Genomic DNA, 16,305 nt, shown 5'->3' with positions numbered 1-16,305 from the left:
AGGTAAAAGGCATAGAAAAGCAGTTTGTCTATGAATGATAAGAAATCTCACAGACTTTCCTTTTATTGCATGATCACTCACAAGAAACGTGATAATGCAAATTAATGCATCTTACTCAGTAAACAGCGCCAAAATTTCCCCTGTTGACGACTTTTGGTACCTTTTTTCCATTAAATCGAATTCCAATTTCCCACTGTGTATGTCTACCAAATATTGGTGTGTTTCGTCCAATACATTACTCGCTAGAGGGCTCTGAACACTTGACGTTATTTTATAATCACCCAGTATATCACATATATGTGATTTCTGTGTAGTGAAAGGCGTTTTGACACCTTATTAAAATACTCTCAATCAAAGCAAGTCATAGAAAGTTTTTTTTTTCACTTGGTTATAAATTAAATTTAAAATGCCAAGAAATTATATTCTTGTTTAATCCTTTATCTAAGTGTAAGCAAACAAAGCTTAAAAGTTTCTTATTAACTAGGCTTCTTCTATCTTAGATGCTAATGACTTCACAATAATTGCATTAGTATCCCATACTAAGTCAATTAATGTGAACTAACCGTATGCAAAAGTGCCATGGTTGGAAAGACCTGAGTTTGAATCTGATGGGATTCCTTTATCAACATTTTTCAACTGAAGATGAGGTGGTCAGTGTCATATAGAGGTGGCAGGGTTTTCCCCTCCCATCCTTGGGGATCCTTTGGAATGATACCAAATTACTACTGATATTCCCATACATATCAGCATCTCTCCTTAAAGCAAGTTCTGAAGTCCTATGTCACCCAAATCATTTAGTTCTTAATTGTTATTAAGAACTAAATGATTTAGTTCTTAATTGTTATTAAGAACTATATGGTTATTTCCATTTATCAAAAGCCAACTTTTGCTGGATGCTACATTCAACAGCAATCAGCTCACCATCCATCACAGAAGACTGGAATTATAAAAACTTTACTGTGACATGCTAATACTATTTGTTCTACACCAAAACTATTACAGCAGAAACTCTTAAACATCAAACACTATATGAATGGATTCTCAGACAGGACCACACGGTAGCTTTTTAATTTCTATAATCCTAACTTAAATAACAAGGAAACAGTACATTGAGTTCCAGTCCCTTACATTTCTGACATCTCAGAACCCATTTTTAGAATTCTTAAGAAATACAATTTAGTAGCTTCTTTTTTTCATATCAACAAATTATCATCATGGTTCCCATCTTCAAAAAATAGATGGTCTCCTCTAGTTCTCCCTGGTGTCTACCAAGTTTATTATGGCTGTCATTGTTCTTACTTTGGACAAACTGGACACTGTAAAAAAGAGAATATAAGAAACACAAATCTTACATTTGCAACAGTAAATCTGGCACCACAACATCCTGTAGTCTGAAACATGCTTACTTCATCGATGTCAGTATAAATTTGAAGCTTCTTTAAAGAAAGTGCTGAGGTATTACTTCACTGTCAGAAATTAAATCAGAAAGACTGCCTCTCTCTCTCTCTCTCTAACATATGTGAAATTGGGAAAGTTTTATTTTAATCACACATCAATAATTTTTTTAATAGTAAATGAATTATCAATGTTGTAATATTTTATCAGTTATACCATTGTATTGTTTTATGTATACCATCATGCAGCTCATACTTTTTCAAATCAATCCACTGTTTGCATTCTACTTTATAATTAACTATTGTTGCCACTGATGATGGTCTGTAATATTCAGGCTGAAACATATGGCCTTACATAAATAACTAACCTTCAATGTTGTTTAATTTTTAATTTCCAGCTGTAATACACTGATGATGGTTCACGATACATGAATTGAAATATCTGTAGTTTATTCAGTCTTAATTAATATTATTTACATGGGTACTCCATGGAGTCTAAAAAGTTATCACAGGAGACCCACCTTATCCATTAGCACAATACCTATCATACATCTCCTTAAACCTATTCAATGTTGGGGAGAGCCCATCCCCCCCTCTCGCCTGTCTGTCTGTCTGCCAGCTACACTAAAACCCATACCCTCAATCTATCCTCATAGAGAAAATTCCAGACCTGTCACCAGCATAGTCACTCATCTCTGAATCCTCTCCACCACCTCATCCCTAAGAACGGAAATAATCAAATCTGTGCACAGTAGTCAACATGTGCCAAATCATAGCCTTATAAAGAGGGATAATAACTTCCCTATCTTTACTTGTCAATTTTCTCTTCAGCATCCAAGCAATCCTCTCAGCTATTTTGCCAACTCATGCAATATGTTATCTGAATTTCAAAATTCTATCCACCATTATCCACAGATCCCTAGCCTCATCACTTTCCTGTAATCTAGTACCATTTTTATGATACAAAATGTGTAATCTTTTCATCCTGAAGTGCATTAACTTACATTTTACATCACTGAATTTGTTGTTTCAAGGATACTTGCGACATAAGACTGAATGATATAATCACGTAATCACAAGAAAGATATTTATTTAACCAAATATTTCTGTCTGGAAATAGCAGACCATCGTCAATGGTATTACAAGAACAGTTTAAAAAATACAAGCTAGAATACTAACAATAGATCGTTAAAATTAGAACACGCCGCGTGATGTTATATCACTAAGTATGAAACAGAATATTTTGAAGTAGAAACACGATTGAATTTGCTATTAAAAAATATAAATAAATAAAAATAAATAAATAAATAAATAAATAATTAATTAATGAGTAATCTTCTTGATTAGACTTTGCCAGATTTTTGATATAGATATACAGTCATTACGATTCAGGTTGGGGCGATGGAGCAAGGCCTCCACGCTTTTCTTGAACAAACGTTCGAACCTATAATGGGATCTATGTAAGAGGCGAGTCCTGGACCAAAGGATGCTGTGGTCAGTTTCAATCCCGTGTTGAGCCAACCCAGACTTTTCAGGTTTGTTGTGAAGAATGGATGATTGATGTTCTTGGATTCTTTTTTCAAGATCGTTAAAATTTTTCTAATTTTAACGATCTATTGTTAGTATTCTAGCTTGTATTTTTTAAACTGCTCTTGTAATACCACTGACGATGGTCTGCTATTTCCAGACCGAAATATTTGGTTAAATAAATATCTTTCTTGTGATTACGTGATTATATCATTACATCATTGAATTGACAACCACTGTCCTATACCCACACCCACACTATGAATTTATTTAAATCATACTGTAAGATATCTACAGTACCTTTATAAACTATTGCTCTTCCTAGTTTTGCATTATTGGCAAAGAAATGAATATTCCCCCTTCAAATCTTCTGCTATATCATTAATGTAAAAATTAAAGAGTATTGGTCCTAGTACAGAATCCTGTGATACTCCACTAACCCATTTGCCTTGATTCCACTCCACCATAGTCTGATGTCTGTTTATCAGCCACACCCCCCCCCACCCCCTACCATGTCACCAACCACATATCCATTCCCATTTGCTCCAACCTATGTAATAGTTTTCCCATGCAGTATTCTGTCAAAATCCTTTGCAAAGTCCAGCAGTATCATGGTAGAGCCATTTCCTTTATTCAATTCTGCTGTCACCTTATTATAAAATGCAAATAAATTACTGAGACAGGACTACCTTTTACAAAGCCATGCTGTTCCCTCCCCCATAGAGTATCTTATTCCTATCCAACCACTGAATTTTACTTTTAACCAACTTTCCAATACTTTACCACTACTCCAAAAATACTAATTGGTCTATAATTTGCTACTTCTGTCTTGGAGCCACTTTTATGTAATGGAACTAACTTACTCTCTTTACACTCCCTTGGAACCATGCCATAGCTGAGACTTAGATTTAACAACATCAGAGGTGCTGCCAGTTCACTTCCACACTCTCGTAGCACACGAGCAAACATACAGTCCAGGCCCACTGCTGTATTCACATCGATATTTTTCAATATACTGAGTACCTCCAGTTCATTTACTTCAATAGTGTTCACAATAGTTCATCACATCAGTTTCTGTCACCTCAGTAACTGCAAAGTATGCAACCATTTCTTCTGCTTCTGTCACTTTCCCACCATCAGCACTGAGTAAAGTTATCTTTCCATAATCATTCTTTCTCTTGCTATGTAGTGAAAAAACTCTTTTAGATTTATTTTGGCCTACTTAGCTAATTTTCTCTCAAAATCTGATTTAGCCTTCCTTATCATAGTAGTTACCTTTCTCGCTTGTGCTTTATATTGCTCACGGACATGCTGATCACCTTGTTCTTTATATTCCATCATCAATGCTTTCTTTTTATGCAGATCCTGCTTTATATTGCTAGTCATCCACTTAATCCCTGCTCAGTTTATTCTCCTGACATTGGGTATGCACTGATGCTGCCTCGCTCAAACATTTCTTGACTGCTTCCCATGCACTAATGACATTCATTCCACATAGTTTCTTATGCCATGGCATTGCTCACATTACTTCCCCCGATTGGAGGTGGGGTTACTACTGTAATTATTATTATTACATAACACCTCCAGGGAGTTCAAAGACTCATCGAGGGAGGGCACCTACTCTACTAATCTCCACCAACCGCAACTACCTTCATCATCTATACCAATGCCATCTACCGCTGACAATCACCATTTTCACAAACAATGACAAACATCCATGCCCACGGCAGGATTTAAACCAGCAGCCTTTTGGCTGGAGAGCAGATACACTAACCACTCGGCCAACCAGACCGACAAAAAAAGCTTAGAAAATGTTCCTCTAGGCATGGATCCGAGTCTTATTTCGTGCAGTTAAGAGGCATGGAGCGCAAATGCCACTTCCACTCAGCTACGCAGGCTCTAATATTGTTAGTTGTAGTAATTTATATTGCTAGTCATCCACTTTATCCCTGCTTGGTTTATCCTCCTGACACTGGGTATGCACTCTGATGCTGCCTTGCTCAAACAATTCTTGATCGCTTCCCAAGCACTAATGACATTCATTCCATGTAGTTTCTTATGCCATGGCATTGCCCAAGTTACTTCCTAAGTTTGTCATGATCACCTGATGCTATTAACAGATTGAACACTATGAAACCCCTGGTCTTCTCTGTCATGTACTGTTTCAGGTAATTATCCCTTAGAAACTGTGCAAATTCCATTTTGCCATGTGCCCTTCCCTCTTTCCAATTTATATCCCATAGTTGGTCTGCCACGATAATTACTGGGCCTGCACTCATTGTGATCACACAATTCCCCCCCCCCCAGGTCTATAGTAGCAACCAACAATATATTTTGTCCTATTGGCCTCTATCTCACACCAGACCGCCTCAAATGAACCATTTCCATCAGATCTACAATCTTCCTAAACTTCTATTTTTGTTGGTTGAAGTTCTTCATCTATCATTAATAAAACCCCTTCTCCTGTCCTATTTCCTCTATCTTCTTTGAAAATACAATATCCATTACATTCTCCTGTAACTATCATTCTCTGACAACCAGGTCTCACTGATGACAATAACTTCGGGCCAACTTGAGTTGACCAATACAAAAACTCCTTTCCTTTATTTCTGATACTTCAGGAATTCATGTAAATGCATTCCAACATTCCTTTAAAGTTTCTAATGTGTTTAAGTGTGACAAACTTTGTATTATAAGCAATGGTAAATGTAAGAGTATTGTTTTCATGCAGTTTTAATAAACATTTTCAGCACTTTATAATAATATACAAATTCACAAAAACAGTGTTCCCTATAATGTAAGTTGATTGTAAATATCTATACATGGTTGGAAAATTAAAAACTATCTTGTCTGCAATTGTTTGGATTGAAAACAAGATAAGTCTTGAAGATCAGATTTTTTTTTCTTATTGTGTGTCATCATCATCATTTTTCTGATGATGCAGATACTGTAAAAAGTCATAACTCAGATTATCATACTAATAAGAACTATAATCAGTAACACTATACTGATATAATCAACATAAAAATATTAATTTTGCAATACTCACAAAATTTTGGACCAGCATCAACAGTTGTATTTGTACAGTAATTAGAAGCCAGATCTTTTAAATATTCTTGCCTAGTTCGCTGTGCCATCGTAGCAAATTTCTCTGATCGATGAGCAGCATTTTCAGCATTTATAACTAGAAAGAGATCAGCACCATTATAATCATTTTATGATGTAAAACCAAAATATGTTCAGTTTCATACACTATCCTCCAATATTGAGACACTTCATCCCAAACAAAGCAAGCAAATAGCAATGCAAACTGCAGATGTTGTCAGATTGCAATGCAGGTGGTACTCCCATTAATACTGAAGCACTTAGCAAGAGTAAAACCATTATCAATGACAAACCTAGAACCTGAAGTTAATTGAGCCATACTGTGGCGTATTATATAGTTATCCTCTTCTGAAGGTTACAACCTCTCAGTTATGAGTGCTCATAAACTCCATGGCTACATAGCAACTCTGCAATATAGGTGCCACCTACTGTGTAATAATCATCATGTGAATGAAATAAGTAGTAGATGCAGATCTTATAAGCAGCACCAAGTACCATGGAATAATCAGTCATAGTGCATATCCATATGAACTCTGCACACATGGGTATATAGGTATAGCCATAGAACATTCCTAGAAAAAATACACTATACCCAAGCTAAGCTTACTGTCATTATTTTTGCATGGTTCGGTGTAAGCCTATGGTATATGCAACTCTTAACACAGGTTTTTCTTATCATTTTAATCAGTGCTTTTGAATTAACAGAAAGATTTGAAGAAAGGCTAAATTATCAGCATTACAATGCCTCTCCTTACAATGGAATGTTGACTTGCTCATAACAGAGTAGGCTTAGGTAATAATATGAACCGCCGGTCAATATCTAATAAAATCCCTATTCTCGTTCCCATTAGCAACATTTTGGAACCACAAATCAAAGACAAACAGGAATGGCATGTTATATAAATGCATTCCCTACTGCAAGGTTACTGATGTGTTTACAAAAATCTTACAAAGTATATCCTATAGAAGTCATCATTAATGCCTGGACAACCAAACCACATTAAATTTTGCTCTTGTCAGACTATGCAGTCTTATGCTCTGTTATCATACGCTGTTATCCCAATACATGTGGGATAACAGCGTATGTTCTTTTAAAGATGAAACAACTGAAACCACAAATTAAAATATGCAAACATTATCGAAAGAAAAATAAAGTGACAGGATATGAGGGGAAAAATATAAAGGGGAAAATATGAAGAACAAACACGTTAATAGTGTACCACAGTACAGAACATTTTAAAGCTATTAAGAAGATATTCTATTTAATGCATTTAAAGAAGCTATATAAATTTTGTTTTATTCAGATATTACACTTTGAAACTGGAAGGTAAGATGACATCACAAATTGCTATTTATCTCTTCTCTTTTCCATGTGTTTACATACTTATATATACTGCTTATTTTTACTTAAACTAAAATTGGCAAGTTTCTTCTTTAAATGAAGTATGCCAACTTATACACATATTCACTTACACTAGTGAAAAATGAATACTGCAACTAATTATTTAAATAATTTCACATTAAAACCCAGATTTAAGTTGCACTTAGGATGTTTTGCACAAGATTCAATTAGAAATTTTTAAAAGCAAATCATAAATTCAACCAAGTTGAACTCAGTGAATTATTGCGAGTGGTCATGTGGTTTAGCACTCAATGTAAAATTGGTGATTATTTTATCTGTTTTATTGTGTTTTTTTTTTTTCATTAGAAAATTAGTGTATTATAGTGTATTAGAGTAGACTTTCGTGTTTTTAGAGTATGTGAAATGTGTGTGAAATGCATTCGTAGAGAAAAAGAATATGTGAAAAAAAAATAAAACTGGAGAGGGAGAGAGTATGTGTTAAATGTTTCAATAGTGAGTGTCTGTTAGGTGACGAGAACACATCAAATACCAAGAGTAAGATAGAAAATGTTATTAATGTCGAGAGAAAAAGAGAGAACAGGATGGAAACATTAAATTACTAGTAAATTGGTTTTATTAGATTGATGCAGAGGAAATATACGGTGGCCATAATTAAACTTGCCCTATTCAGAGCCTTATGTAGCTCAATCTAACAACCAGAGTGTCACTAAATTATGCAGGGAGACTATCCAAGACATGAGAAGAAAGATTCTGCAAAAAAAAAAAAAAAAAAGGTTGAAACATCGACAACAGGGGAAATATGGCACTGTATACAATGTAAAAAAGTATTAAAATGGACAGACAAATGAATAACAGACCAAATCAAAATGAAAGATGACCTTTTTTTTTTTACGTTGGGCCCATATACAGGAGGTTGGCTGGTCAACCTATAGTACATTAGTACCATATATGGGTGATGGGTTCTGAAAGGAGAAACTTGTTTACATTTGATTTGAATGCCTGTATATTGTATTCCTTGGGAAATACGTCAGGGGGAAGACTGTTCCACAGTACTGCAGTAGGAGGGATGAATGATGAGGAGAAGAATCTTGTTCTGTGGGGTTCGAGGTGTACTGTAAAAGGATGTTGGGCGGCAGCTGTAAGTGTTCCAATGGGCTTGGTATAGGGTGGGGGAATTATTGATGCTGTTTCAGATGAACGTTTCCTGTGAAAGTATTTAAAGAATATACAGATTGCAGAGACCAAGCATCTATGTGAAAGTGGGGGGGGGGGGGGGAGTTGGTGAGGGATGGGTCATTTATTAGTCTAATTGCTCTCCTCTGTATTGAGTCAAGCATTTTGAGGGAGCTTTTTGGAGTCCCACTCCAGATGCGAGAGCAGTATTCGAGAGCTGGGCAGACTTGTATAGTGTCAACAGTTGTTTAGAGGTGAAGTAATGTCTTGAGTGAAAGAGAAAACCTAGTTTTTTGGAAGATGAGGATGCAATGGTTGTGATGTGTTTATGCCAGGAGAGGCTTGATGTCAAGGTAATTCTGAGAAGAGAAATTTCGTCTTGTCTGTGAATTTGAGTGTTATCGAAAACAATGCTGGGGGAAAATGGTTCTTTTTTGGGAGAAATAAGACAGAACTGGATTTTACTAGCATTGAAGTTGAAAAGGTTGTCTGAGCCCCATCAGAGGATAGCGTGGAGGTCGGAATTAAGGGCAGTGGTGGTTGATGTTCTGTGGGTTGAAGTGAGTTGTGTAGGGTAGGGTTTGTCAAATGAAAGGGAGGAATGTAGTGTGCTGTCATCTGCAAAACTGTGTATTGGGTTAGAGGTCAACTGAAGTAGGTCATTGATATATAGAAGGAAGATGGTCGGTGAGAGAACTGAGCCTTGAGGGACCCTGGCATCAGTTGGATGGTGAGAGGATAGGGAGCCGTATACCATCATACATAGTGTGCGTCCAGACAGGAAGCTGGCAATCCATCTGTAGAAGTCCTGAGGCAGTCCAAATGATGGGAGTTTGCTTAGTAAGCCTTTGTGCCAGACTCGGTCAAAGGCTTTGGCGATATCAAGTGCAACTACTTGGGATTTGACGAATTTCTCCATAGCGTTTGTCCAGTGATGGGTGATGTATGAGAGTAGATCTCCTGTTGAACGGCTTTGGCGGAATCCGTACTGGTGGTCACTTAATAGCCAGGTACCTTCAAGGTAGATTAGAATTTGAGAGCTGATGATTTTCTCCATTACTTTAGATAGGACTAAGGTGAGTGAAATAGGGTAGTAGTTAGATGGTAGTGATTTGTTACCCTTTTTAGTAATGGGTTGAATATAGGCCAGTTTCCAGGTTTTGGGATATATATACCAGTGGAGTAAGGAGTGTGTACTGGTGACATAGTATAGGAGTTAGTTCAGGTGCACAAACATTCAGAATAAATGGAGGAATTCCATCTGGGCCAGGAGACTTTTTTGTGTCTAATTTAGACAGCAGGTTTGTGATGTCTTTTTGGCAAAAGGATATAGGAGGCATTGTATGTTGGGCAGTTGGAATGACTGGAGGGCATTTGCCATCGTCAGTTATGTGTGCATTGTATGTTGGGCAGTTGGAATGACTGGAGGGCATTTGCCATCATCAGTTATGTGTGCATTGGAGGCAAAGTGTGATGCCAGGAGGTTAGATTTTTCTATGGGTGATGTTGCAAATGAGCCATCTGGGTATGACAGAGGTGGGAATAGTGTAGGGCAAAAGTTACGGTCAATTGCCTTGGCAAGGGACCAAAAGGCATGGCTTCCGTTTGGACAGGCTGCAAGCTTCCTGCTTTTTGCCCATTCAAAATCTGTTTTGGAAGTATTGATAGTTTTCTTGCATTTGTTTTGGGCTTCAGTGTAGGCATTGAATGAGGATGAGGTTCTTGATTTGAGCCAATTGTGGTATGCCTGATTTTTCATTTGTACTGCCTTGGCACATTTTTTGGAGAACCAGGATTCAGTTAGGGGACAGCAGGTCTGAGTAGTGTGGGGAATATATGCTTTCATGCCAGCGAGGATCACTTTGGTGATGCATTCGGTGCATATGTCTGGACTGGAAGGCTGGAAACAATAGTCTAACAATGGGAATGAAGCACAGTAGTCTCGGAGACTGTCCCACTTGGCACTATTATAGTGTGGGAGTAACTGTGTAGGCGTTGTTGCATGGGGAAGGAGATAAGCACTAAGTTGTGGTCAGAATTACCCAGGGGACTTATTACATTCACTGCATATTTGGAGTGGTCATTAGTAAGGAAGAGATCTACGGTATTTGGGGAGTGGTTTGGGTTATCTGGTATTCTGGTCGGTTTTTGAACAATTTGTGTGAGGTCATTAGTGACTGAAAATGTTTCAGCATCTCTGCCTGCAGGATCTGTATGACTGGAAGAGGAAAGCCAATTGGTGTTATGGACATTGAAATCACCCAGGAGGATGATTTCCCTGTTTGGGGAGTGGAACTGGAGAAAATCAATTTTTAAGGAGAGGAAATGAAAGAGCTCTGAGTGATTGGTGGTGTTAAGAGAGCGATAGAGACAGCAGATGAATTTGACTGAGTGGGGGAGGGATATCTTCAGCCAAATAAGGTCGAAGTCAGGAGATTCCAAGCTAGTTGTTCTCTGGCAGGGTATGTCAGAGCGGATATATGCACAGACACCATCCTTGGGTCGAAAGGAGTTAAATAGTGTCTAGTCAGGAAGGTTGAGATGAAAAGTGCTGGGGGGGGGGAGGTGAGATTTGAGTTTCAGTTAAAAAGAGTAGGTGGGGTTTGGTGGACTGCAGGTGGTAGTGGATGTTGTTGAGCTTAGAGTTGAGGCCATGGATGTTGGTGAAGTGGATATGCAAGGTTCTGTAAGGCATGGATTTGACCTCAAGGGTCCTGCACGTTTCCTATGCAGTGCCTGCATGCTGGTGTTCTTGGTGGCTACTGGCATCACTTAGTTTTTGTATTAGTTTGGATTGTTTGTAGTCTATTACCCAACTGTTGTCTCAATCTTGGCATTTTTCTTCTAGCTGTTTTAGGAGTTGGCGTCTTTGTTCTTTCTCTGGGCAAAGGTTAAATCAGGTCAAGCACGTATGAGCGACTGGGGATAAGTGACCTTTAGCTTGTTGTTTATCACTGTTATAAGTTTGGTTCTGTTTATTGGTGAGTTGCAGGTCACTTTCATGAGACGTGGATAGTTTGTTCCGTCCTTTCTTTTGTTTATGGGTCCGATACGATGCCATTTGACGATGTTTTGGGGATTGAAATTGCATTCTCCTGCAAGTTTGGCAATGTCTTCTTTTAGGGATTTACCGTTTTCTGTTGGAAAGTTCAGGATAACAGCGTTGAGTTTCCTATTTTTGACCTCAAGCGACTCATGTACCGATGATGTGATTAGTTCACGAAGTTCGTTAGCAGGCACGGGTGCACTTGCGGTCAGGCACTGATTGTTGAGAGTCTCGAGCTTAGTTTCCAACTTTCCGATTTTGGAGGAGAAGGTATCGATCATAATATAAGCTGCTGCTAGAGGTATGCGACTCTTTTGCCCAGGTTTAGTATCTGTTTTACGGAAGGGAAACACATCGTACAGAAGTAGGGCTGGTTTAGATCGGTGAAAAGTTTGTGCACTGATTCATTTATTTTCGCGCAAGAAATATGCATCAAGTTGCAGCAGAAATCACACAATATACCTTTTTTCCCTTCTTTGACTTCTGTTTCACAGCTTGTTGTTTATCAAACTGTGAAACAACAAGGTTTGTTGTTGATCGGCAAAGCTACACTGACAGGTCTCGAGGTAGTCTTCCGTTGTTGGCTTTTGTTGCCGCCATCTTTATTTCAGATAGTAGGCACAGCGCTTTCACGTGGCTGTTTTTTAGTTGTAAAATATAGTAGATTTAATGGACTATGGGTACTTACGAGTTGTACTGTAATAGTCAGCTGCTTATTACCTTCTGTTACTTTTCCGTTTGCTACTTATTTTGTACAAAAAACACTTGCAGTTACGATAAAATGCAGGAGCACAAATTGAATATTTGCCTGACCTCTATTGTTAAAAAAACACCAGGGGTTTATGTGTTGCACTTATTATAACACAACAATAAAACATTTAATATCAATTTGATTTAGCACAGTAATTATGGCATTACAGTTACTGAGCGTAAGTGTTGTCACAAACCTGTTGCATGTCTAGCACATTGAGTTCATCCATGCAAAAGAAGACTGGATTCACTGTGGCCACCATACTCGTGGACCAGAAATTGCATCGCATCGCATAAACAGCATTCTCAATAGCAGACTGTAACACGCCTGAATGAAGGTTCGTCACAGTCCATGATATTATTGTACTTTAAGGCTACCAAGTTCAAGACACTACTATGATAGATGTTGACCTTCAGGTAACCCCCCACAACCAAAAATCACATGGAGTAATATCATGGGAGCAAGGTGACTAATCATTCTTTCTTCTGTGAAATGATGTAGAAGCTGCTGTACCAATCATGCAATGTGGGCAGGTGTTCCATCTTGCATAAAAATGGTCTCATCCAGACATTGTTGTAGCTGAAGATGTGGAATGATAAAACTATTCAGCATATCATTGCCAGCCTGGTTGGCCGAGTGGTTAGCATATCCACTCTCCAACCAAAAGGCTGTGGATTCGAATCCCGCTGTGGGCTTGGGGATGTTTGTGATTGTAGTAGGCGGATCTGTTGGTAGTGGTGGGTGGTAGATGGCATTGGTGTAGTTGTGGTTCATTGTAGATTGTGGGTGGTGGAGATAGAGAGTTGTAGAGTAGATGCCCTCCCTCGATGAGTTTTTGGACACCCTGGAAGTGTTAAGTAATAATAATAATATCAAGATGCTTCCATGAGGTAATGGAAAAAAGTTACAGCTTCTGTCAGAGTGATGTCCTCAAAATAAAAGTCCCTATTATAAAATCTGCTGTGAAGCCACACCAAATGATAATTTTCAGTGAATATAATAGGAGTTCCTGGAATGTGGGGTGATTTGGAAGTCCAAATTTGACGATATTGGGTGTTTACATTTCCTTTCACATAAAAATGCACCTCATCTCCCTGCAGAATTTTCAAAGATCAAGCATCATTGACTTCCAATCTGACCAGAAACATCAGGGCAAATGTCAGTCACTTATCATAATCATCATGTAACAACTGCTATATGTAGCTGATCTTGTATGGATAAAATGTAATAATTTTGCGCATGACTTTCCATACCATGGAATAAGGCATATCCAATTATCATGCTACTCCACAGGAGATACTTGGTTAAGTGAGGTGCATGTTGAACAAGACTATCAATAGGAATGTGTTTGTAAAGTTTTCTCTTTACTTTATAACTCTTATGATGCCAGCAAAACAGGTGTTCAACTTCGTTTTATGCAAATTTTCGGCTTCAGAGCGATGTTTTGACCCCCCCCCCCCCCCCCCCCCACACACACAGAGAATCTTTCTTCCCATGCTTTGATTAGTCTCCCTACAAAATTTGGTGATGTTCTGGTTGTTAGATCGAGCTACATAAGGCTCTGAATAGGAGAAATTTAATTATGGCCACCCTATATTTCAACAGTTGGCTAGAGGAGGAAGAACAAGAAGTCATCTGAAAATTGAGCAAGACTGTTAACAAGTGTGTGAGGGCTACATGTTTCACTTGGAGAGTAGTGAATGATTGAAATGGGTTGACAGAGTCAACTGCGATTTGTTTGTTAATAAGTTCAAAGACCGGTACAACATTGGTATCCTACAATGACTAAGACTCCATGGAGGTGCTCGTACAATAATAACTCTAAAGATACAGAACATTTCTTCCAGATCAATCCTACTACTGTTCTTTTTTTGAACAACTTCCTCCTTGTGTATTTCATGAAGAGTATAATCTGCAGATCTTTATGTTGTTTAAGAGATACTTGTGCCATGAGAGGTTTCTTTAACACCCCATCCAGCCATGATGTCTATAGATATCCAGCAAAATCTGGATACGATTCTGTAACACCTATTGAATAACATGGATAAGAAGTGCAATTTGGTCTCACTATTTCATCACCACGGCCAGTAGAGAGGTTAATTAACATGGAAAAAACACAAGGGATAAGTAATACTATTTATTTAAAGCCATATATTTGTAATTAGTTGTTTCCACTGAAGATGGCCTGAATATTACAGGCCATCTTCAAACAAAAGATACAAGTGGATGGAACTGATATAGAAAATGTCGAACAATTCACATATTTGGGAAGTAAACTGACATATGACTTGGACTGTAAAAAAGAAATAAAGATCAGGATTACAAAGGGAAGAACAAATCTGAAGGGCCATGGATAACATCTGGAAAAGTAAAGTGATCAGTCTGCAAATAAAACTAAGAGTATTGGAAACATGCATCTTCAGCGGTGTACTGTACTGATCTGAAACGTGGGTAATAAATAAGGAATCAAGAAAAAGAATTTTGGCATTTGAAAGAACTTGTTACAGGAAGATTCTAAGAATAGGATGGGTACAGAAAATCACCAATGAAGAGCTCTATCAGAAGATACAACCAAAACAGAATCTAATGCAGAAGATTATAAAACGGAAGCTGCAATTATTTGGGCACATCTGTAGAATGAGTGAGGACAGAAAGATAAAGACATTTATGTTTGGTATTTTGGATGGTTTAAACAGAAGAGGTAGACCATACAGAGAATGGATAGACGATATAAAAGACTGGTGTTGAATGGGTGTACAAAAACTGCGACACTGTGCACTGGACAAAGAAAGGTGGAAGAAGATAGTGAAACAGGCATCAGACATCAACGGGCAGTGAGCCCATGATTCGTGATGATGAACAGTTATAACCATGGTGAATTATATAAAAATGAGACTCTTAAAATCAAGACTGTTTTCTGAACTTTGCAAAGACATGGCTGGAGCAGAATATTCAGCATTACTATTTTAGAGTGAGACAAGATGGTTATCACAGGGAAAATGTTTACAACATTTTTACGAATTAAGAGAAAATTGGCAATCTTCTTGGAAAAGGAAAATCACAAAGAAGCAGAAATTTAGAACCTACTTATTTGTGATGAAATTGAGCTACCCGGTGGACATATTAAAGAAACTAAATATATTAAACCTGCAATTCCAAGGAAAAAACACACTTATCTTAGAGATGAGTGACAAAGTTGATGCTTTTTGTAAAAACTAGAGTTATGGAACAAAAAGGTAAAGCAACAAAAATTAGAAATGTTGCAAATGTGGATGAATTTATCAAAACCTACAAGCCCAAAGAGCAACACATCAAAGTTTTATTAGCGACTATTGAAAATCATTTAACATGTTCACGAAGAATTTTAGAAACTATTTTATAACCGACGACAACGTAATGGCAATGTACGAGTGGGTTAGTATCTACAAACAACTTTCGAGCTTTGCAATGGAAAGCAATCTATCTCCTCCTTGTGTGGGCTGATTCATGCAAAAGTTCAAAAATGACGTCTAGTTATCGACAAATTCTAAACCATTGATTTGGTGGAGATATGTAGATGGCATATTCATAATATGGAAACACAGTGTAGCCGAGCTATGTGATTTTCTGTCATCTATTAACTCCTTCCAGCATAAAATCAAATTCACCTTAGAACAGGGGTCTTCAACCTTTCAGACAGTGCAGGGCGCATTAAAAATTTCAATGAAGCCTGCAAGTCACACTGTGGTATTTAGAATTGTAAGATGTTTTCCAGATTCACAAGGAACGCTGTGCATTTGATACCTTACATAAAATCCTATAAAAATAAACAAACTCAGCTTTAAGAGCACAGGTAGGAGTTGGGTTCATGATAAGTAAATACAATCAATACTTGAAAAAAGATAATTTAATGAAGAAAACATTCATTTTTTACAATGTCAATGGGCAACTTGGCGATGCTTTTCCT

General features: G+C 37.6%; 1 protein-coding gene across 4 annotated transcripts in view; it reads right to left on the bottom strand.

The window, feature by feature from the left end:
- LOC150102608 (signal-induced proliferation-associated 1-like protein 2) overlaps positions 1-16,305 on the bottom strand; it is a 485,410-nt gene that overhangs the window by 225,950 nt on the left and 243,155 nt on the right. For all 4 annotated transcript variants that reach the window (XM_090398858.1, XM_090398862.1, XM_090398859.1 and 1 more), the window contains one exon: positions 5,971-6,105. In XM_090398858.1, coding sequence (XP_090254984.1) covers positions 5,971-6,105 — 135 coding nt within the window. The remainder of the gene's footprint in view (positions 1-5,970; positions 6,106-16,305) is intronic.

Source organism: Typopeltis vanoorti, chromosome 10 (genome assembly GCF_054136105.1).
Source record: "Typopeltis vanoorti isolate ZY-2024b chromosome 10, IOZ_Tvanoo_1.0, whole genome shotgun sequence".
In the NCBI taxonomy this organism is placed as follows: Eukaryota; Metazoa; Arthropoda; class Arachnida; order Uropygi; family Thelyphonidae; genus Typopeltis; species Typopeltis vanoorti.
This window is presented reverse-complemented; position numbering and strand designations above follow the sequence as displayed.